The following is a 22,424-nucleotide window of genomic DNA, read 5'->3' on the forward strand; positions in this document are numbered from 1 at the left end:
AACAATATCCAAACACATTCCATATGAGCACAACACAGGAGAAGCAAATGAGATAAGAATTGTTTTCCTTTTCTCTGAGGCTTCTCAGCTTCCCAGGAGAAAAATCCTGGCAAAGGGATTTTTCAGAAAATATGACAGTGACAAGACTCTTGTGGACTGCATTAAGGTTAGAATATACTCTGCAAGGAAAGGCACATTACTAATTTGAGTGATACTTCAGTGCTCTAGGATAGTGTTGAGCAACTTGTGCTGTTTCCACTTGAATTTGAAAGGCCTTGGTTTATGTCCAGGCAGTTTTCACTGCTCAGATTACTCATTGCAGTTTAAAAGGCTGCCTGCATCCAATAGAGGTGTGTTGTGTCTGCTGCCCAAGAGGCAGCAATCCTTCCAAAATGTGTACAGATGTCCTGCATGGCAGGGATAAGCATTAGGGTCTGTGCAGCAAAGGCTGCACTGCAAACCAGGCCAGCAGGCACTGCAAGAGAATGAGAAGAAAACATTCACACTAAGCTGCAGCCAGAAAAAACAAGGTGCAGGGCTCAGGAGCAGACCCAAAGGCAGCATCCAGAGCAGTGTGATTAATTACATCTCTTGTGTGTGGCTCGGCATGGAGAGAGCCAGCAGTGGCTCCTGCTGCAGCCTGAGTGCCCTCTGCTGTCACCACCCAGGGACCCAGCTTGAGGAGTGATTTGCAGAAGATTTCACAACTTTTGTGAAATTTGTAAAGCCGGTGTGCTTATTACAGCGCCGGACGCATTTAAAGGATTGGTCCCCTTAAATGACATGAATACCTCTGGGAACTCCAGATCCTTTTTAATCTTCCTCCCTAATCCATATGCATGCAATTTCACAATAGGTTCATACATATTCATTCTACTGATTTCATGTTATATTTGCCGCTAGTTTTTTTTTTTTAATCAGAAAGAACTCCTGGGTCATCCTGCTCTGTCTCCTGCAGCCTCTCTGTGTCTGTTTCAAATTTCAAGGGGCTCTCCCTTGTCACTATAGGACACGAAATAACAAAATGCTGCTCTTTTCAAGGTAAAAAAGGACTCTTTAATTTCTGACTCCAACATTTATAGATTTCCAAAAGTGACAGTGGATTGGAGGGTGACAGTGCCACCTCTCCAATGGCACTGGACAAACCAACAGTCCATCAAATTTCTCCTCCTCCAGAAAAGAATGCAAAACAATAAGTTGTCTGTGAACCTTTGCTTCACACACTGCTGTGTGAGGAGCTCAGCTCTCCGAGCAATCCTTGTGCTCACCAGGGTCTGTGAGACTTCCCAGCTGAACTCACTGTAGCTGTTCTCTCTGCAATTCCAAAGTGTGTCCCCAGTGTGGCATTCACATTCTCTGAAAAATCCCTTCAACCCAGGATTTTTCTCCTGGGAAGCTGAGAAGCCTCAGAGAAAAGGAAAACAATTCTTATCTCATTTGCTTCTCCTGTGTTGTGCTCACGTGTGGAATGTGTTTGGAGATTGTTTACCCACAGGTGATTGTTTCATTGGATTCTGCTGGGAGTCGTTTTCACTCTTTGGCCAATCAGTGGGGACTTTGGAAAGAGTCACAAGTTTTCATTATTACCTTTTTAGCATTCTGTAAGTATCCTTTCTGTATTCTATAAAAGCTGCACTAAAGGCTAAGGGTGGGTAAAGCAGCACTGCATGGCAGTGTGTGCAGGGGTAAGGGAAGGGAAAGAATTACATTCTGAACAGATTTTGGTGCCTCCTGGGTCAGAACTGATGTTGAACTCACAGCAGGGCTAGTGACAAATGACCTGGGAGGTGTGCAGCAGGGCTGGGCTCTGCAGAAGCCTTCCTGTACCTTCAATGAATTCCCACTATGTTTGAAATGCACTTGTGCTTGCTGTTACACTGCCCACTAAATGCTTCCCATGGGTGCAGGGTGCTGGGAAACAGAGCACATTCCTCTTTCAGGGACACCATGGAATTACACACAATGACTCCTGCTTTAGGAGAGAACTGGCTGACATGCTCCACATAAACAGAAGATGGATACTTGAGCACAGGGGACAAATACCCAGACCAAAGAGGAAATCCACACAGAATTGAGTCACTTTATTGTGTTTGCCTGGACTCTGAGGTGTGTGTGGCACCCAGGAGCAGCTGTGCAGAAAGCCTGAGGATGCAGCATGCACAGGGTCCAGGTGGGAGCCTCTTCCTTTGCCTGCAGGCAGCAGCAGCCACTACTTGTGTAAAGGGCACTTAAATGGCAGCCCAGGGAGGGAAGGCAGACACATGGACACAAAAATATACTTTCTTTAGGCAACACCAGCTCTGTTAGGGGATGCTCTTCTGAGTGGAATAACTAGCAGTGTCACCCTGTTCTTCTAAGTTCTTCTAAGCCTTCTGACATTTACATTTTTGTAATGAACTTTCTCACACACTTTTCTGTAGATAATTATTGTTTTGCATTCTTTTCTGAAGGAGGAGAAATTTGATGCACTGTTGGTTTGCCCATTGTCATTAGAGAGGTGGCCCTGTCATCCTCCAATCCACTGTCACACTTTTGAAAATCTATAAATGTTGGAGTCAGAAATTAAACACCCTTCTTTTTACCCTGGAGATTCCAGTGTGCGCGTAGTTTTATTTTGTGTCTTATAGTGACCCTAGCAGGGACAGTCTTGGTTCAGGAAAGCTTAGGGGTCTGTTCAGGATGGGGCACACAGCCCTGAGGGTTGTCAAGAAGCTCAAGTGGGAGGCTGGAGTGCTGTCTTGTCAGCAAGCACAGGGCAGAGGCAGATGTGTTTTCTTGCAGACATGGCCAGCAGAGGTGAAACGAGGCCAAGAGCTGTCTCTGTCCTGCCAGCAGAGTCACACTAGATGACCAGGAAGGGCTAAATGAGTTTATTTTCATTTGTTTCTGGATCCTATTTCAAATTTTTTCTAACCCAGTACTCTAAATTGTTGTAATCTCTTTCTCTGTCCACCAGCAATTCCTCTCAGATGCCGTGTCTCTGAGGGAGCCAAATGAAGCCCCAGGGCTGGACATCAGACTTGTTTCTCTTCCCAACACTTCCCTTGATAAAAAGATGCTGGGAACAGTGTAAGAGAAAAGGATTCAACCTCTCTTGCTTTGCATTATCACTAAAAATTAAACTAACAGTATTGACAGCCAAGCTAGAGCCTCTCTGTGGTAAACAATGGTATCTTTTTATAAATGGAAGAAGCCAAGGTTCTCACTGCAGGTCATGGAAACAGCTGAGCACAGGGCTCTGGGTTTCCCTGGTATGTTTTGAGACACAGGGTATGTGGTTTTCTTTATTCTTTTCTTTCCACTCTAACTTCCAGAAAATATACTTAAGGAATCCCTTCAAGTTAAGGAGTGCCCAAGTCAGGGGAGCAGGTAGGAGAGATGACTCAGGCTGGGTGCTAGGCATTAGAGACTAACAGAGGAGCTCTGCAGGGTTTTTAGGTGATCTCCTGTCTGTCAGAGAACACCAGTGCAAGTGGTGAGGTGCATTCCCAAATTCATTCACATTATTGCACAGCCCTCTTGAGGTGGTGGCTCCTGGCACCTTGCACACACATTCCTGTGCAGGAAGGCCGAACGCTCTACAGCCAGCAGCAGCACCATGCAGAAACCATCCAAAGGCAGGGGGATGGATGCCCTGAGGGAGGTGAACTGCAGCATGCAGGTCCTGCTGAGCAGGGCTATGGCTCCAGGGTCACACTGCTGCCGGTGACGCGGGCGCCGTACCAGCCCTGCCAGAACAGCGTGTCCTGCCCGCCGTGCTCAAAGCGCACAAAGCGCACCCCGGGCCCGTAGCTGCAGAACGTGTGAGAGATCTGTGGGACAAGGGACAAAATGGTTGTTAGGAAGTGTCAGACCACCACAAACCGATCATTGTTCAGTGCACAGAGCCCTCAGCCCCACTGGGCACAGGCAGACCTGGGTAACAGTGGGGGTATTTACAGTGGGAGAAGCTTTGATCCCATTGTTCACTCCCAGTTGGACATTGTGTGTCCAGTTCTGGCCCCCCAGTTTAGGAAAGACATTGAGATGCTTGATCACATCCAGACTGGAGAGGTCTGGGAACACAAACCCTGTGAGGAACCACTGAGGGAGCTGGGGGTGCTCAGCCTGGAGAAAAGGAGACTCAGGGGTGACCTTGTCACTCTGCACAGCTCCTGAAAGGTGCCTGTGCTCAGCTGGGGTGGGCTCTGTCTCCAGACAAAGACAGAACCAGAGGACACAGCCTCAAGCTGCTTCAATGGAAATTTAGGTTGGATGTTAGGAAAAAGTTTTTCATGGAAATAGCAGTAAAGTTCTGGAATGGCTGCCTGGGGAGGTGGTCGAGTCCCCATCCCTGGGTGTGTTTAACAAAGCCTGGATGGGGCACTGGATGCCAAGGTTTAGTTGAGGAGTCAGGGAACACGTTGGACTCAATGATCTTGAAGGTCTCTTCCAGTCTGGTGATTCTGTGACATCTCCTGCACCTTACACCTGCTAGTGGTGACTCAGCAAGTTTCCTGTAAAGCAACCTCCCTTTTCCTTTTCCAATCACAGGGTCAGGCTCCAGAGAACACATGACAGAGCCTTCTCCTCCCCTTGGAAAATTCTGCTTTAAAATATTCCTGATTCATGTAGGTGGGGTGCCACCTGCTGAGCCCATACCTGTAACTCACCTCAGTCCAGCTGCCATCATTTCCCTCTGGGATGGTGACAGTGTCACTTTTGTACTCAGCCAGCACATCCTCATTCTCAGAGAGCAGCTTCACACACAGCTCATAGAGGCAGCCAGCATCACTACGTCCTGCATACCTGCAGGGAGAGCCCAAGGTGTTGGCATTACCTGTAAGAGCTCTGCAAAGGCTCCACCACGCTCACCAGGTCACTGCAGCCTTGCTTTGAGATGGAAATCTGCAATGGTTCTGAGCCCAGCCCACCACCTCCCCTCACTGACCACAGGAACCTGAGCTTGGGAGTTCATGTGCTCCAACAGTTTAAAGGCTGTGGGAGCTGCCTCTGAGCCCCTGTCCCACATCCAGTGTCCTGGGAGCTGAGGTTTTATGGCCAGATATATATATTTATTTCTATTATTTTTATATAATTTATATTATATATATATTTATAAAATTTTACATATATAATATAGTTATGTATTTATGTATATTTATATTTTAATATTTTATATCTATTTTACATATAGTTTTATGTATTCTAATATATTTTTATATATTTATATATAAAATGTATTTTTTATTTTTAAGTATTTTAATATACTTTAATCTATTTTTAATAATTTTTCTATTTATTGATTTATATATACCATATATATATTTATATAATTATATATATAATTTATATATATTTATATAATTTTACATATATATAATATAGTTATATATTTATGTGTATTTATATTTTTATATCTATTTTATATACAGTTTTATATCTATTTTATATATATATAAAATGTATTTTTTATATTTTAACTATTTTATATTTTTAAAATTTTTATATTTATAGATTTATATATTTATTCATTTATATAATTTTATATATATTTATATAATTTTACATATATATAATATAGTTATATATTTATGTGTATTTATGTTTTCATATCTATTTTATACATAGTTTTATATTTTTTATGTATAGTTTTATATATATTTTATGCCTTTATATATAAATTTTTTTTTTATATTTTTAAATATTTGTAATATTTTTTATCTCTTTTTTATATTTCTTATTTATAGATTTAGATGGATAGATGGATAGATAGTCTATGCCCTCCCTCTCTTCTTTATCTTTCTTAACCCTTTGCCTGTCCTCGGAGCCTTCCTCAATACTTACCAGTCTCTTACCATGATTTTAGGCTGGCTTGTATCCATCAGCTCTTCCCAGTAGCCCTCAGCCCTAAGGTCAATCACCTGAGCCTTTCGACACCACCTGAAACACAAAATGCCAATTGGGGTCACATTCCCTCCTGGGAAAACCAAAAATGCCCCCCTTCCTGAGGGAGAGAAGAAAGCAGCCTTACTCATAAGATGTGACAAAGTATTTATGGACTTCTTCACTAGGAAATTCTTTTCCAAAGTCCCCTGGGAGCTCTTCAATTTTCCAGCCGTCACCTCCGTTCTCTACCTCTCCCCAGTGCTCCAAGCCTTCTGCAAATGGCAGAAAAGAGACTTGGATGAGTCCTGTGGATGTGGGGAACCTGACCATCTCCCACTAGAACCTTCCTCTGGCTTGTGAAAGTTTGATATTAGACACAGCACTGATTTTATATGTAGACTATGGAGATGTTTGTTAAATAGAAGTTAGGCAAAAACATTTAGTTTGACTAATCACACCTAACTTTAACATGCCCAAAAAGTGGCTGTGTATGTGTGGGTCTGAGAAAGTACTCCAGGGAAAGAATTTAGGTATTCTGAATAGTGTCACAGCACACAAGGACTCTAGGGACAGATGCTGATTGCTTTGTTTCCAGGTTTTCTAAAGCACTAAGTGGTATTTTCTGAAGCAGTAAGACCTTAAACATCAGGGTTTTCAAAAGGGAAACCTGGATGCTGGAAAAGCTTGCAGAAGGCCACTTGTAAACAAAACAGGGAAGCTGTGTTGGTGCTGCTTTGGTCTGTGATGTGTGAAATTGTTGCTGCTTGGGTTGTGAGGCTTGGTTACTGCTGTTTATTGCCAAGCAGCTTATAGCTCTAGCAAGTTAAGGTCACAGATTGAGAATGATGGCACACGGGGTGTGTGCCCAGTCTCTAACCTGGGCTGAGGTGAGGAGGGAAAAAGCATGATTGGCCTGAGCTGCTCCAAGGAGAGAAGCCTGAAGGGCTTGGTGAGCTGAGGGCAGACTCACCCCTGAGCTGGGAAAGGCTTCATCTCTCCTGTCATGGCTTGGCAAGGAGCAATGGAGAAACAAATGCCACAGCCATTGCTGTGTTGGATGGTTTCTACAAAGGACATCTCTGTGTCTCAAACATGATTTAGATCCTTGCAGAGGTTAGATAAAGTGAATGTTATGTAAAAGCCCTTTGCAAAGGCTGATTGTCAAGGGGTTTTGTGCTCATTAAATGATTTGGCTGCACAGATTGAGTGACTTGACTCTTGGCAAGGAGAAAATTCTGCAACCTGACAGGAACTAAGATATATTTTCAAAGACTAGATAAACACAATTCTCAGTGACTGGTCATCTCTCTGACACCTTGAAGCTAGTTGTGATGTCTCTCAAGGGCTGATTATCAAGGGCCTTTGTTCTCATTAAATGATTTGGCTGCACAGATTGAGTGACTTGACTCTTGGCAAGGAGAAAATTCTGCAACCTGACAGCAACCAAGATCTATTTTCAAAGACTAGATAAACACAATTCTCAGTGACTGGTCACCTCTCTGACACCTTGGAGCTTGTGATGTCCCTTACCTTCACCACATGGGTTCTTGATGAGATTCCTCCTTTTCTTACTGAGGAAGTAGAAGCTTTGCCAGTTCTCCACATCTGACTCTGCTCTGGTGAGGCCTTCCTGCTGACACTTCAGGATCCACAGGGCAGCTCCATCCACCAGGTTCCTCCACTGGCAGCAGACCAGGCGGCACACCAGCACCAGCTCCACGGCGGGGAGGGAGGCCAGGATCCGGACCAGGACTGCCTCAGGGAGGGACTCCATCCCTGGGGCAGCTGGGCACAGCTGTCTGAGACAGGGTGGAAAGCAAGGGTGAGGGTTTCCCACCCTCAGCAATGCCAGACACTGATGCAGTGGAAAAAAAGGGGAAATTAATATGTTATCTGTCACAGACATATTTTATAAAAAATCCTTTTGTTAAGATCTTTTCTCCTGAGAAGCTTCAGAGGAAAAGAAAAACAACAATTATCTGCTGCTGTGGGATGCAACAGGTGCATCTCTGATTGGTCCATGCTGGTTGTTTCTAATTAATGGCCAATAACAGTCAGCTGGCTCAGACTCTCTGAGAGTCACGAGCTTTTGTTGTTCATTCTTTTCTATTTTTAGCTAGCCTTCTGATGAAATCCTTTCTTTTATTCTTTAGTATAGTTTTAGTATATCCTTTTCTTTTAATATAATATATATCATCAAATAATAAATCAGCCTTCTGAAATATGGAATGAAGATTCTCATTTCTTCCCTCATCCTAGGACCTTTGTGAACACCACCACAGTTATCTGAAGGCAGGATTTTTGATTCCTAGCCTCAAGGTCTCCTGTTCCTCATTACGTTAATAGCCTGAAGCAGATTACTATTTGTATATACTAAGTAAAAGCCCTGAATTAAATCTGCCCACAAAATGTATGTATTTGACCACTGAGTTTGTTCATTTTCCAGGCTGGACTCAGTCCTTCCAGAATCTCTGCTGCTACAAAAATCAGCTTCCTAGTAATGATTTCTTCTGCAGAGGAAGGCACTTGTTCTGCCTTTAAGAACATCCCTGATAACAAATGCTGCAAAGCAGTACTCAAATATCAGTGTTAAGCTTCTTGCCAGCCACCTTTGCAGTGGTTCATTCCATATCTGACATTCTTTTCCCTCAGAGTGCTGGCACTTAATCAGGAGCCTGTATAAAGTAAAGGTCTGAGCATAACTGAAAATAACTCAGCTGGTATTCTCTAATATTCTAATGTCTATGGCCTCATTATTGGAGGAATAAAGTCAGAAGTGTTTGCTCTAACTCCATGTGCTAATTCTGAACTCCAAGCAGCTCTCTGCTGCCCTGAGGCCCAGGTGCAGGTGCTGCAGGACTGTGGCAAGATGAGTGTGCAGATTCAGAGCCCATGGCATCTGTGAGGCATGCACTGTGACACTGCTTTGATGTCAGCTGAGTCCTGGTGCTGGGAAACGGCTGAGATTGCAGCAAACTGCATGGATGCTGCCAAACTCCTCAGGAATGACTCATTAAACCTGGGAGAGCACAAAGAACAGAGGTGAAATACCCTGGCATGCAGCTAAACAAAATACAGCAGTGCCGAACCTGGTAAGGAAGGGAAGAAACTGGAAGCCACTGCTGTAGCAGCATCCTACATCTAGACGTTCAGATGTGTCCTCTATCTGCACTGCACCCAGCAGGGGCAAACTGTAATTTAAAACTCCCGGACAGCATTAGTGATTTCTTATTCTCCCCACACTTCCAACCCTCAACCACAGTCCCGACGGCCAAAACGTAATTTTTTAGAAGCAGGCGGGAGGGATCATGCTGGTTTCATCTCGTACAGGAATTTCAGAAGCCCCTCCTGCTCCCTGCGTGCTGATAGAGCACTGTTAGCCAGGCTTCCTCCCGCACTCAGGAGAGAGACAGAGGTGCCTTTTCTTTCCTTTTTCCTTACCTTTCCTTTTCTTTTTCCTTTCCTTTTTCCTATCCTTTCCTTTTTTCTTTTTCCTTTCCTTTTTTATTTTCCTTTTCCACCCCAGCTAAGCACCCAAACCGGCAAGACTTTACATTACGGACACGCTCCGGGCAGCGCGCATCCCCTGATGGGTTCGGGGCACTCGCGTGTCCCTCCTCTTTCCCCAGCCCGGGAAACCCGCGGAGGCTCAGGGGGGACACCGAGCGCTCTTACCTGAGCCGCAGGGGCCGCTCCGAGCTGGGCTACACCGAGCACGGCTCACGGGGCTGGGGCGCCGGTCAGAGAGAACCGGGACTGGGCAGAGAGAATGGGACCGGTCAGAGAGAACCAGGACGCGGCCCCGCCCTGCTCTGCCCGGGTCTGGTCAGAGAGAACCGGGACCGGTTAGAGAGAACGGGGACCGGTTAGAGAGAACGGGGACTTCCCCCGCGGCCCCGCCCTGTTCCGCCCAAACGTGGTTCCGCCCCGCCCCAAGCCGGCGGCCCCGCCCCAAAGCGGCCCCGCCCTAAAGCAGCTCCGCCCTAAAGCAGCCCCGCCCCAAAGCAGCCCCGCCCCAAAGCAGCCCCGCCCTAAAGCAGCTCTGCCCTAAAGCAGCTCCGCCCTAAAGCAGCCCCGCCCCAAAGCAGCCCCGCCCCAAAGAAGCCCCGCCCTAAAGCAGCCCCGCCCCAAAGCAGCCCCGCCCCAAAGCGGCCCCGCCAAAGCAGCCCCGCCCTAAAGCAGCCCCGCCCTAAAGCAGCCCCGCCCTAAAGCAGCCCCGCCCTAAAGCAGCCCCGCCCAAACGCAGCTCTGCCCTAAAGCAGCTCGGCCCCAAAGCGGCCCCGCCCCAAAGCAGCTCTGCCCTAAAGCAGCTCTGCCCTAAAGCAGCTCCGCCCCAAAGCAGCTCTGCCCTAAAGCAGCCCCGCCAAAGCAGCCCCGCCCCAAAGCAGCTCCGCCCCAAAGCGGCCCCGCCCTAAAGCAGCTCTGCCCTAAAGCAGCTCCGCCCTAAAGCAGCCCCGCCCCAAAGCGGCCCCGCCCCAAAGCGGCCCCGCCCCAAAGCAGCCCCGCCCTAAAGCAGCTCCGCCCTAAAGCAGCCCCGCCCCAAAGCGGCCCCGCCCCAAAGCGGCTCCGCCCTAAAGCAGCCCCGCCCTAAAGCTGCTCCGCCCTAAAGCAGCCCCGCCCCAAAGCGGCTCCGCCCTAAAGCAGCTCCGCCCTAAAGCAGCCCCGCCCTAAAGCAGCTCTGCCCTAAAGCAGCCCCTCCCAAACGCGGCCCCGCCCCCTGGCCCCGCACATCCGCGTCCGGAGGCGCCGATGGGCGGAGCCAGGTGGGACCGAGCACCGGGGAGCGGGCCCGGGGGTGGCGGCGGGAGCGGGCCGGGGGCCGGGCGGGCTCTCCGCGGTGCTGTTACTCACGAGAGGAAACTGCCTTCCCCTCCGGCAGCTCGGCCCGTCGCGCCGCGGATCTGCCCTCGCCCTCCCGCGGGCCGCGGCCTGCCATGACCAGCATCGGGGACCTGCCCGAGGACGTGCTGGTGGAGCTGCTGTCGCTGCTGCCCGCCCGGGAGCTGCTCCGCACCTGCCGCCTGGTGTGCTCGCAGTGGCGCTACGTGGTGGACCTGAACACGCTGTGGAAGCGCAAGTGCCAGCGCGACGGGTTTTATCGTCAGAGCTACGACAGGATCATCTCGGACTGGAAGATCTTCTATATGCTCTGCCACATGAAGAAAAACTTACTCAAAAACCCTCGTGCTGAAGGTTGGTTTCGTTATTTATAATAAAGGACTGAGAGTTTCTGAGCAGTCTAAATGAGTCATGCCTCAACTTCTGCTTGTGCTGTGGGACTGTCCAGCTATTGGGTGTAGCTCTGCTAAGTCAGATTTATAGCTCAGCTCCTGCAGTAAAACTGCTGTAGATAGATACATAGATATGTATTTACCAATACTTTGTGGTTTTAGCCAGAAAAATCTGAAGTCATAAGACCCCAGTACAACAGGCAGTGACAATTAATTTGCACTGCAAGTACAATGTGGTAGTGAAACGATCAGGGATTGGGATTAAACATTTGGGCAGCTGGAGAACTTTTGTGAGCAGACTTGACTAATATAACTACAGTATTCCTACTTTATTGCTGCTGATGATTTTCTGATGAGGTCAGAAATCTGCTGCCTGCTGTCCTGGATGCTGACAGCCACAAAAAGGTAATGGCACCATAATGACAGGAGTCACTTACAGCTGTAGGAAAAATACAGTGAATTTGAAAACATCAAGTAGCTTTCAAGTATTCTCCTGTTGCTGATTCTAACAAAAGCTGAGATGCTGCTGTTAGCTGAAGTGAGGTCCTAACCCTCACCTTGGACACCTGTGTTTTTAGAGAACTTCCAGCACTGGACAATTGATGCCAATGAAGGAGATAAGTGGAAAATTGAGGATCTGCCTGGAGCTCATGGAAGTCATATGTCAGACCCCAGAGTACAAAAATACTTTGTCACTTCATATGGGTAAGAACTGGATTCCAGTAATGTGGAACTGGGAAACCTGCTTCCTCCCACCTGCCTGAAAAGGCACCATGGTTAGAAGGCTGGTGGCAGGTCCTGAACCTTAGATCACCTGTGGGAAAAGGAAAAAGCTTCATAAACCCTTTATACCAATTAATCTAAAGAGGTGGGTCCTGCTGAGAGATTTGATCACAGCAGGTGATAAATTTCTCTGCCTAGCAGGAACTTCCTGTAATTTTTATAGTTAGGATAATCCACATGGGATCCCTGCTTCTCCTCTCCCAAAGGTGGTAGAGAAAGATTGATTGAGAAACTCAGTCAACTGTACTTACATGACAAGGTCAAAGCTCTGTAAGCTTCAGGAGTGGTGGGTGTGTCACACAAACAACTTGTAATAAAAGCTGTCACCAGAGGAGGATCAACAGCTTTTACAAGCACTAGGCACTGGTTTCCTGTTACCAGTACATCAATACAGAGACTCCTCTTAATCCAGCTTGTAGGTAACTATTCTTTTTATCTTGGGGTGAAGCTAATTCAGTTAATTTTCTTGTCAGGTTATGGATAAAGCAGGGTTTAGCCAGGTCAGCTTTGTGGGCCTTCAGGATCTGGGTGGGTATTAAAGCTGTCGGGGAAAGGACAGCAAGAGAGAAGTGTTCTGTACAACTGGGAGTATTTCTATGTCTGTTTCAGGCCATGCTTCAAGTCTCAAATCATTACCCTGGATAAAGAAGGCTACTGGAATCAGCTGATGGATGAGATACGGCCTGAAATTACAGTCAAGGACTGGTGAGTGGAAGCCCTGAAAATTAGAATTTCTAGCATTGGTCTAGAGGTAAGCTAGGCTTCTGGAGCTTTTCATGCCATAAAATCAGTTCTTTATTCTTTGGGAGTTATTAAGTGAAGAAGAAGCTAAATCTAAATTTACTTAATGGACTACACAGTGGCAGTCCTGTGAAGGGTGGGATAGCTGTAACTTCCACAACTTCTCTATAGCTATGGGGATGACACTCCTTTACTCCTTTTCCTCTGCAGACAGGGATCCCCTTGGAGACTGCTTTTGACAAATAAAGGCCACTGAATGCTGTGTATACAGCCCTGCTCCTTGATTCCTCCTGCCCCTCCAGGTACGCTGCCAGGTTTGACTGCGGGTGCCGCTACGAGCTCACCGTGAGGCTGCTCTCCAAGGACTGGATCTGCCTGCAGGAATTCCATCCTGAGCCAGTGGTCATTGAGCAGTGGAGTGATGCCCAGTGGAGAGAGGTGAGCAGCAGCCAGGGTGGCTGGAGCTTTACTGCAGTCTTGTGACACTGGTGTGTTGCAAGTCTTACTTGGCCGAAAGTGCCAGTGGACTTTCTCTGCTCTTCAGCCTCCTCTGGTCTTGCTGTTGATGATGCTGAAGAAGCAGTGGTGTCCTGAATGAGACAGCTAATATTTTTAGGTGCCCAGCATTTTCTATAGAGTATCCTGTGGGCTTCTGTGTTGTTTTAATGCAGTCTTTTTATTGTTTCTTGGTTTTATGTAAGATTCTGTTGAAATAATTAAATAACAAGAGCAGATTTCAGGGCTTTTTTGATCAAAAAACTGCTATTTAAAAATAGCCAAGTATTGCAGACTTAACTTTTCTTAAACTGTTACAGGTGTTTACCTGGCTTGATTTGCTGTACATTCTGCATTAGATGTTACTTATAGATGCACTTAAAAATCAAGCTTAATGTTAGTGTTACAGTTTGACGCTGGCACAATGTCAGTGCTCTGAAATTAAGGTTTATCTTTTATAGATGGGATAGCTTAGTTAGCTTAGCACAGATAGGATTTTGGGGAGAAGACTGAGTGAGAAAAACTTCTTTCCTCCTCCTGCCACCCCCTCCTCCCCCAAAAAACTAGGGTTTCAATGAAAGCTATCTAGGCTCAAGAAGAGCTCACTCTAAGACTCGCACACTGTAGTTTTCTGAGCTTCTAGGTGAACGCTGATTTATTTAGGCAAATTAAGAGGAATTCTCTTTTCTGTGCAGATTTCCCACACCTTCCAGAATTACCCAGCAGGAGTTCGTCACATCTGGTTCCAGCACGGAGGCCAGGACACCCAGTACTGGGCAGGCTGGTATGGGGTGCGTGTGACAAACAGCAGCATCACCATTGGGCCCCCCAGCTCACTGTGAGGCACTCTGGAAGGGTTTGCTTTTACCTCAGGACTGGAACCAAGTGGCCTCAGGTGCACTGTCTGCCTGTTCTGTCTGGGTGTGTCCTAGCTTTGTCTTGCAGTTCATATTCACAGTAGAATTCAGCAGGGCCAGCCTTTTGGGAGGGTGTTCTGTCTTCATCTTCCATTCTCTTCTACCATGGATGCTACTCCAGTTACTGGTGCCCTTCCAGAGAAGAACTGGGACAATTAAATATGAGATCTATCTTTTCTAGTTAATACATTATTATGCTAACACACAGAGACTTAAAGACACTTTCATGTTTATGGAATATAGGAAAGATAAGGCTAAAATGCTTAATTTCAGATTATAAATGGTATCTACAAGGACTCTGCCACAGCTTGTCTTGTATGGTATTTTCTCTCCTGTTTCAGTGTTAAGATTTATGATCTGCATTAGACCTTTCATAGCATCAGGAAACTGTCACCCCTTGTCCCTAAGTGCTGTGTCACTGGTAGTGAATTCCTTACCCTTTCTCTAAGTGTGTATGATCAAAATGATCCAAAACAGTTGCTTGGTGTTTGAATAAACAGGTAGAGAAAGAGGAGGTAAGAAGTCCCTTCAGGCAGCTGCCTAACAACACAAGTGCCTTTTGATTGTGCTGGGCTTTTCCCACATCACCTTTGGTTTATACTGAGCAGTGTAACCCAATATAAAATGTTAAAGCAGTGCCCAGACTTATCTATAATGTTCCTACACTTGTTGCTTGGAGGAAGCAGGAGGTGCTGGACAGGCTAGCATACTAAATTCTCTGACAGACAAGCTCAGCTTGTTTCAACTGTGTCTCCCACCCTTATATACCCAGAGCTGATGTAAAGAACATGTTCCATCTCCTCTGACAGGTGTAGCATTATAAGTGCTTTCCTTGCTTATTCTCAGGTGGAGTAGGATACTTGGCAGGTGTCCTTGCTGGACAGACAAATTCCACATTGCTAATGCCACCTCTGAGTGAGAGGGGAGAGACCAAGGTTGTACAGCCTTTCATAGGAACTGACAGAGTCCACATACAGGCCAGAAAAGAAAATAAAAATACTTCTTTGCTGAAGAAGGGAGACTGGTTTTGACAGAACTCAGCCCAGTTCAACTGGGGTAAAACTTGTTATTTATTGAAGACTGCTTGGGATGGTCACAGTGAACAGACACTACATAAGGCCTCACTCCCCCTTAGCACAAGTGTTGCTCTCGTGGACTGTGTGACAGCTCCTAGCTGTCTGTCACTGCCTGTGTGCAATGGAGCTGCCCTTTCCAGGTGAGAACTGGACTGGTAATAAAGCACTGACTCCCCAGGGATGCACTGTATCAACACCTGTGCTCTCACACAAGTCAGGATGGGAGCAGGCTCTGGCTCCCCATTCCAAGTCAGTTCTTTATACAGTGGTAAGAGCACTTGAAATAAAGAGGCAGCAGCTGCTCTACATTCACCCAGAAGGCCAGCTGAAGAGATGGTTATCAAGATACAGTTTGTGACAGATCTTACTCCACTGGAAGATCAGATGAAGCTTGAAGGCAAGGAAGATTTGAAATCAGGTGCCTTTGTGAGCTCGCTCTTCTACGTAGAGCTGCATCTGGAAAGAGAAATAAGGAACAGTCCTGTTGGTACACAGGTAGGTGAATGGGGAAAAAAAAGTCTGCAACAGGCTGAATAGTAAGTGCTCATACCTTCCCCCATAACCAAGTTTCCTATTTTACTATGAGGAGTCTTGCCCTGCTTTGATTACTGGCACAGACATCTGCAAGACTAAGCTACAGCTCAGCAGTATGTTTTAAAGTTGTTACACCACAGAAAACTGCAGAGCTGATGTCAGAGCACTCACAGTTCAGAACCACAGCAGGTTCAGCACCTCTTGGTCAGCATGCCCTGCTCACCTTTAAGATGTCAGATGTCATGGTTTTCAGGGGAATGAGCCGGGGGTCGTGCATGTGCACGTCCTGCTCGTCAGCGAGGATCCAGGGGAAATCCTGGGGGCAGGAACACAAGGAGGTGTCACTGGCAGAACCCAGCAGTGCTGGAAGGGGAGCTCCTCCTCAGCACTTAAGTTGAAAGAGGGACAAGAGTGGCTGAGGGAAGGAACAGGTAATTCAAACCTTCCCCAACAACAAAACTTAACATTTACACACTTGTCCCTGATGCTCAGCATAATTGTCTTCAGTTACAGCATCAAACTGTGAGGTGAACCCACTGCATTTACTGCAAAGGTGACATCTCACTTCTTTAAAAGATACACTCTCTGCTGTCCTGAGCTACCATGCCCACTTCATTGCACCATGATTTGACTGCAACTCCAGAATGCTTAGGGCATGGGTTTCCATCCTGCCCTGCAAGTCTAAAGGTGGGTCTACTACACCACAAGTTTCCATTACTAAGCAGTGCAGAACAGACTTTCATTTTGAAACAATTTTATACTTTGCTAGCTTTATTTGTTGTGCCTTAGGACAGCTAAAATAACTTGACTCAGGAAAAAAGTTTCCCTGTGTCTAAGCAAAGATTCTTTGAAAATAATCTTCCTTTAGAAAGTGTAAGATACCGTGTATTTGTGCCCCCAAACCTACTCATTACTTTAACCTTAGTCTTTCTTGCTCTTTATACAAAAGTGGATGGTGGGTGAGGGCTGCTTTTCCGCTTGATTTAATTAAAGCACTTATTCTACATGCCTGAGTATTTCTAAGTGTCTGAGCAAGCAGGGGACAGTGAGCATTGTTACAATCTATTTCAAGACTTGAAGCTGTATTGTTACAATCTATTTCAATTGAAGTTGTCTGCAGTGGTGGCTGTGTGTGGAAAATGTGTTGTCAGCTCACCAGCATTTACAATTTCACCTCATTTCAAGTACAGTTATGATGTGCCTCATGTGACACCAACCTACATGTTCAAAATATCTCTCAGCCTTAACCTTAAAGATGCCAAAAACTCTGCAGTGCCAAGTCTTTGCTGTGCAGCTTCTCACACACAATCAGGTGCCCAAGGATATCACTCACCTTTATCACCTGGATCTTTTCCATGTTGCGTGTGGCCGCCTCCCGTGTGTGAACCAGAACTGTGAAAGTGCAACCTAAAGGAAGTGTCAGGTTCCAGCTCAGGGCACAGCTCCCAGAGGATCAGCCAAGCCAAGCAATGCCAGGCATGAGGCTGTCTGCATCCAGGTGACATTTACCTGGGGGGTTGTTGTCCAGCACAGCATCACACACGCTGATTTTCAGGATGAAGGCACGCAGTAACTGCTCCACGTGGGACAGCAGGGACTCAGAACTGTGGAGGAGACAGAACTTGTTACTGGCATGCAGCAAAGGCCTGAAGTTGCTCCCAGAATGTCTCCCAGGGCTGGGTGTTGGATGCCAGGGGCAAACAGGAGTGGAAAGCTCACCTAATGGAAAGAAGAGGGGGCTGGGTGATCTCAAAGACAAATCTCTCCACGGGGTGGTGCTCTTTATCCAGAATTACAACCACGACTTTCTCCACATCGTTCTGCAAGAACCAAGACAGAAAAATCCCTCAATACGAGCTGTCTGCTGCCCACAGTGTGCTTTACATTCTTTGATGCAGTGGAGTACACTCAGTTGTTTGGGCTCAGCACAAGCCCTTATCCAAAACCTGACTTCAGATTATTCTTAGCAATCAGGAAAAAAAAAATGCTTTTGCCAAGCCATTTCTTGCTGGGTGTTAAGCTGCCAGCTTGTGGCTAAGGCTGAGGGAGATGAAGTGTGCTAAATTGTATGTTCCTCTAGGTCCTGTTTTGGAACAAAGGAGGAAATGCACAGCCTGATTGACAGTGATGGAGTTAAGACCATTGTCCAAACAGAGCAGCTTTGTACAACCCCAATTTAGAACAGACCTAATTCTATTTTCTGCATGTGCATTAAAATCTTCTGTAAGAGCAAGGCATACAAAACCTGCCAGCAGCCTCCTGGAATGTTTCATTGGTCACACTCTTCTCTCACAAAACCTGGAGTCCAGGCCTACCTTTGCTTCCTGATTCTCAGCAAAGCATTCAAACTGTTCTGCCACAACAGGTGCTTCAACTCAGATGGATTGTAAAGCAGAATGCTGGGTAATATAACTGGAAATATACAGACATGTGTCCTTGTGTGCTATATGAGACAAGGCAGGGTCTTGTCAGGAAAGTTATGATGTTTTTAGTTTTGTTAGGAGCTTTTATCAGCTAGTATATTGTGTACGGTAAATTTGTAAACAAATGTTGCAGTTAAGATAATATTTATGTTCTCTCACTTTCTATTAAATCCACTTGCAGTACTTTTGCCCAGGTCCCCAGTCTGAGCTCACCTTCTCCAGCAGAGGCTTCACACAGTGCAGCGTGTCCTGGATGTACTGGTTCAGCTCAGGGTGGCAGGACATCTGCAGCAAACACAGGAAGAGTCAGAGCTGTGTTGGACATGAGCCAGGACAATGCTAAAATGTAAGATTTAAACAGAAGCACCAGTGTGTACAAGGAACTCAAGTCATGCTCCAAATAGTGCTGGAAAATGCTGAGTTGCCCATTCAAAGCAGCAATTCTTTCAGGGAAGGGTTAACCAGCTGGGGCAGATCACTGCACCCATGCAGTTGTTGTGTATCTGGAATGGATACCCAGAACAGCTTGTTGGGAATAGCATATTCCAACCAGCCCTAATTCCTAGTGAACATCATCCTGTTACCTCACTGCACAGAGCTGGGGCAGCCTTCACTACTGTTATCTACGACCTGCTTGTCCCATGAGCACTTTTTATATCCTCTCTTATGACAGAAACTAAGCTCTCCTCAAAAATAAATCCATTAAACAATCACTTTGCAAAGTGTAAGTTTTTTGTGCTGAGTGTTGATTGATCCTTGCTATTTTGCTTGTCCACGTGGCTGTCAGCTTCCAGGAAAATCTCCTACCTGGACAGGTACATTGTATTTTTTCCTCTTCTGAAAGATCCCAATAGGGTAAACTTCTCTGACATACAAGATGAGGTGAACAGCCACTTCCAGGAATTCTGAAAGAACATCTGCAACAACTGAAAAACAGAAGTAAAGGATGCTGGAATAGGGTGTGGGAAAGTAGAGCAATACCAGAGACTCAGGGGACCTTTTTTACAGGTTATTTTTTTCTGCATAAATTTCATATGCCTCCTCTCAGCTGCAGAAAATTTAGGGACAGAGCAATCCTACAACACTCTCCCAAGCTCAGTACCCAAGAGGAGCCTCACAAGGACACCAGGTGCAGCTTGGTACAACACATTACCTTGCCCAAAGTTAAGGTCCTGCCGTGTGAGAGTGGTCATCTTCCCCAGACCCTGGAAATAAGCACAAAAGGAATGGTTATCCTCTGGCTCCTGTATTGTTCATCTAGTCAGATCATGGAGCTAAACCCTATAAACCCAGCACATCCTCAGGGATTACCAGCAGTGCACAAACCAGTGCTCCCAGCTCAGGATGAGAAATTATCCATAATTTAATTCCTGGGGTTTTCAGTCTCCCTTTCTGGCACACAGGAAAGTTCAGACAAATACTTTTTAGTAACACAAGAAACATTGTTCTTTTAAAGCTTCATAGTACTTGCCTTTTGTAAGCCCTATCTCTTACTGTAACACAAGTACTTCTTGGGGTTTTGGGTTTATTCTAACACCACCACCAACCATTTCTTGTCCAAGCTTGGGGCTACATCTTCCACTGACACACCATCAACAACTTCTGAGTTTCTCTCTCCAGTTCCAAGGAACCCAAACCCTGCAGAGCTGCATAATTAAGTCAACTTTGTGACACAGGATTATGGAATTCCTCAGGATAAGGATCATGGAGTTCAACTCCCTGCTCCTCACAGGACCACCAAAAACTAAACTAGGTGATTTAGAGCATCATCCAGCTGCTCCTTGAACTCTCACAGGCTTGGGCTGTGACTGCATCCCTTGGGCTGGGATTCTGAAATTTGTGAGCAACAAAGGGCAGCACATTATTGTGACAAACTGACAATCAAACAGCAGATGCTGAAGTTCAGCCTCCCAACAGCTTTCCCTGCATAGGAGCTGACTCCATGCCTTACATAATTTATGTCACATTGTGTACATAATTATCTATTAGAAACTTTATTTTGTTTAATTATTTTGTCTCTTCAAGCCAACAAATTGTAACCACTAACAGCAGCACCATTCATGAACTGCAGAGATCTTTAAATGCCTCTGGAGCACTCTGGCTCCACCAGTAACTCAAGTGTTCTACAAAGACTTTTGACAAAGCACAGATGTTCCAATAAGCTCTACAGACATTCATTTTCAAGCTGTTTCAGCTGCAATAAAATGTTTTCAGACCTACAAAGAATTGGTTCAACTTGCACAAAATAGGGAGCTACTTTCAGCCCCAGTTTTTAAAACAGAGTTATACCCCTATATACAAGGACTTGCTGGAATATTAGTGATCTGCTACACTAAATACAATTAAGATAGTTAAGAATCTCTCTGGCACCCCAGCCACAGTGGCTCTCAAATTAGTGCAAAAGATCTACAGAGTATCATAAACAATCTGTGTTTTTAGAGGTTCAGCCACAGGACACTTAAATCTTTCAGAGAAAGAGAATTTATTGCTCCCTTATCAGAAGAAACGAACTTCTTCCTGCCTCATTCAGCCCTGAAGATGCTGTCAGGATTCAAAGGAAGAAGCTGACACTGCCCAGACAGAATCCTGTGTTTGAATGGAATTTCTGCATCATGGATGAGGTGTATGAATATGCAACAGGCTGTTGCTTTTAAGGGTTAATCCTCTGTTAACGTGGTTCCTTTTTTGGGCTTATTTTGCCCAGAAAAAGGTACCTGGACTGTCCATAACACTTTGTTCCTATTATCTCATATCATCCTAAATCCTAATTGTCCAACTTTTTACTACTCTATTTATATTACTATTTTTATACCCATTTTATTACTATTAAACTTTTAAAATTTTAAAAACAAGTGATTGGCGGTTTTCAAACCCTGCCAGCGGCAGGGCCACCCTCCATATCCCAGGCTGGTACCAACTCCATCCAACCTTGGACATTCCGGGGATGGGGAATATCATGTAAGTATAACCCAGCGCCCTCCCCGTGCCTATCACGGGAGCTCCGCACCAGCCCAGAGCAGCGCGCACAGGCCGACCCAGCAGCCCGGACGCTCCCGGGCCCGGGCTCCGGTCACTATCGCTGCCGAGCCCGGGCTCCCCTCACCCGAGCTCCCGTTACCGCCGAGCCCGAGCTCCCCTCACCCGGGCTCCCGTCACCGCCGCTCCCTCACCCACTCCGGTGTCTCAACCGCGCTAGCAGAAAGGAGGGCGGACGGAGACAGCGCCCCGGTCTCACCCACCGCACGGCACCGCCTTTCCTCAGCCTGGGAACCGAGCCTGGCAACCGCCCGTCCGCCGCTGCTCCCTCCTGAAACGGGGCTCCTCGCGCGGCTCCACTGCCGCCCAGCACCCCGCCTCAGCACGGCCACCTTCCCCCGCGTGTCCCCGTGTCCGCCCGGTGCTGCTCTCCGCCCCGCTGTCCCCCTCCCGCTGTTCCCGCTCCGTACCGGGCCCGCCGCCCCTCACGGCGCCCAGCGCGGGAAGCGGCGGCGGCAGCGCCTGCGGATGACGCCATGGCGGGGGCGGCAGCAGCGCCCCCCGGCGGGCGGGAGGAGCGGGCGCGGGCCGGTCCCGCTGCCCCGCGGGGTCCCGGCACCGCCACAGCTCCCCGGGCACGGCGGGGCCGGGGCTCGGTGCAGGGAGCAAGGCACGCTCAGCCACCAGCGGCTCTCCCTCCCCGGGACCTTAACGCGGGGAAAGCCCGCGGGAGAGCGCAGCCCGCCGCACCGCGCAGGTGAGCGGGGCTCACCGGCTCCCCGCCTCCCCGGGCTGCCACGCCTTTGTCTCCGGTCTTTGTCTGTCCCGTCCGTGCCCGGGGCAGGGAGCGCTGCTGCCACCAGCGCCCTGCGCTGTCGCACCCACCTCCTCCGTAGCACTCTGCCCCGGCATGGCCCGCACTCCTCCTGTGCCCCCCGCACGCCCAGAGCCCCTCCGCCCCTCGCAGCCCCACCTCCTCCCGCACCGTGCACCCCAGTCCCCCGGGATTCTCCATGTCCCCGATTCCTCTCCACATTCCCCCACTGCCTTCCCCCTGTCTCCTCCTCCTCTTCCTCCTCCTCCTCTCCTTTCGGGTTTGAACACCCCCTGCCCCCCGCAGACCTGCCTCCCCTCCGCCGCTCGCACAGCTCTGCCCTGCCCTGCCCTGCCCTGCCCGCCAGGCTCTCCGGACCGGCACCTCCGGACAGGTAAGCAGCGCTGCCCGCGCCGGTGGATGCTCCGCCGAGCTGAATCCCCTCCGCTATCTCAGGGGCTGGGGAGGAGTGGGGAGCACCTTCCCACTTTCCGTGCGCCCCGGAGCAGACAAAGACACGGGGGCTGGCGGGGATGCCCGGTCCTGCCTCCGCCGGGATGCGCGGA

General features: G+C 47.6%; 3 protein-coding genes across 7 annotated transcripts; 1 reads left to right on the forward strand and 2 right to left on the reverse strand.

The window, feature by feature from the left end:
• Positions 1-2,269: 2,269 nt before the first annotated feature.
• Positions 2,270-9,686, reverse strand: LOC131567110 (F-box only protein 2-like). Of its 3 annotated transcripts, none has more exons than XM_058818589.1 (6): positions 9,544-9,686; positions 7,399-7,723; positions 6,014-6,140; positions 5,827-5,922; positions 4,653-4,788; positions 2,270-3,812 (listed from the first exon to the last, which is right to left on the reverse strand). In XM_058818589.1, exons 2-6 carry the CDS (start codon positions 7,640-7,642, stop codon positions 3,678-3,680), a joined length of 738 nt encoding a protein of 245 aa, XP_058674572.1. In that variant the 5' UTR covers positions 7,643-7,723; positions 9,544-9,686; the 3' UTR covers positions 2,270-3,677. The 3 variants fall into 3 exon arrangements, with proteins under 3 accessions (XP_058674572.1, XP_058674574.1, XP_058674573.1); XM_058818591.1 differs by having other exon boundaries at positions 4,642-4,788; XM_058818590.1 differs by having other exon boundaries at positions 7,399-7,667; positions 9,544-9,566.
• A 931-nt stretch (positions 9,687-10,617) lies between these two features.
• On the forward strand, positions 10,618-18,749 carry LOC131567109 (F-box only protein 44-like). The gene is made up of 6 exons (XM_058818587.1): positions 10,618-10,631; positions 10,748-11,061; positions 11,678-11,804; positions 12,492-12,587; positions 12,926-13,061; positions 13,814-18,749. The coding sequence occupies exons 1-6, from the start codon at positions 10,618-10,620 to the stop codon at positions 13,958-13,960; spliced, it is 834 nt and encodes a 277-aa protein (XP_058674570.1). The 3' UTR covers positions 13,961-18,749.
• Positions 15,044-21,667, reverse strand: MAD2L2 (mitotic arrest deficient 2 like 2). Of its 3 annotated transcripts, none has more exons than XM_058818594.1 (9): positions 21,239-21,285; positions 19,222-19,273; positions 18,876-18,994; positions 18,282-18,353; positions 17,365-17,465; positions 17,155-17,249; positions 16,979-17,052; positions 15,869-15,961; positions 15,044-15,567 (listed from the first exon to the last, which is right to left on the reverse strand). In XM_058818594.1, exons 2-9 carry the CDS (start codon positions 19,259-19,261, stop codon positions 15,526-15,528), a joined length of 636 nt encoding a protein of 211 aa, XP_058674577.1. In that variant the 5' UTR covers positions 19,262-19,273; positions 21,239-21,285; the 3' UTR covers positions 15,044-15,525. The 3 variants fall into 3 exon arrangements, with proteins under 3 accessions (XP_058674577.1, XP_058674576.1, XP_058674575.1); XM_058818593.1 differs by having other exon boundaries at positions 21,210-21,273; XM_058818592.1 differs by lacking the exon at positions 21,239-21,285 and adding an exon at positions 21,515-21,667 and having other exon boundaries at positions 15,045-15,567.
• Between the last annotated feature and the right edge of the window lie 757 nt (positions 21,668-22,424).

Source organism: Ammospiza caudacuta, chromosome 22 (genome assembly GCF_027887145.1).
Source record: "Ammospiza caudacuta isolate bAmmCau1 chromosome 22, bAmmCau1.pri, whole genome shotgun sequence".
Lineage (NCBI taxonomy): Eukaryota > Metazoa > Chordata > Aves > Passeriformes > Passerellidae > Ammospiza > Ammospiza caudacuta.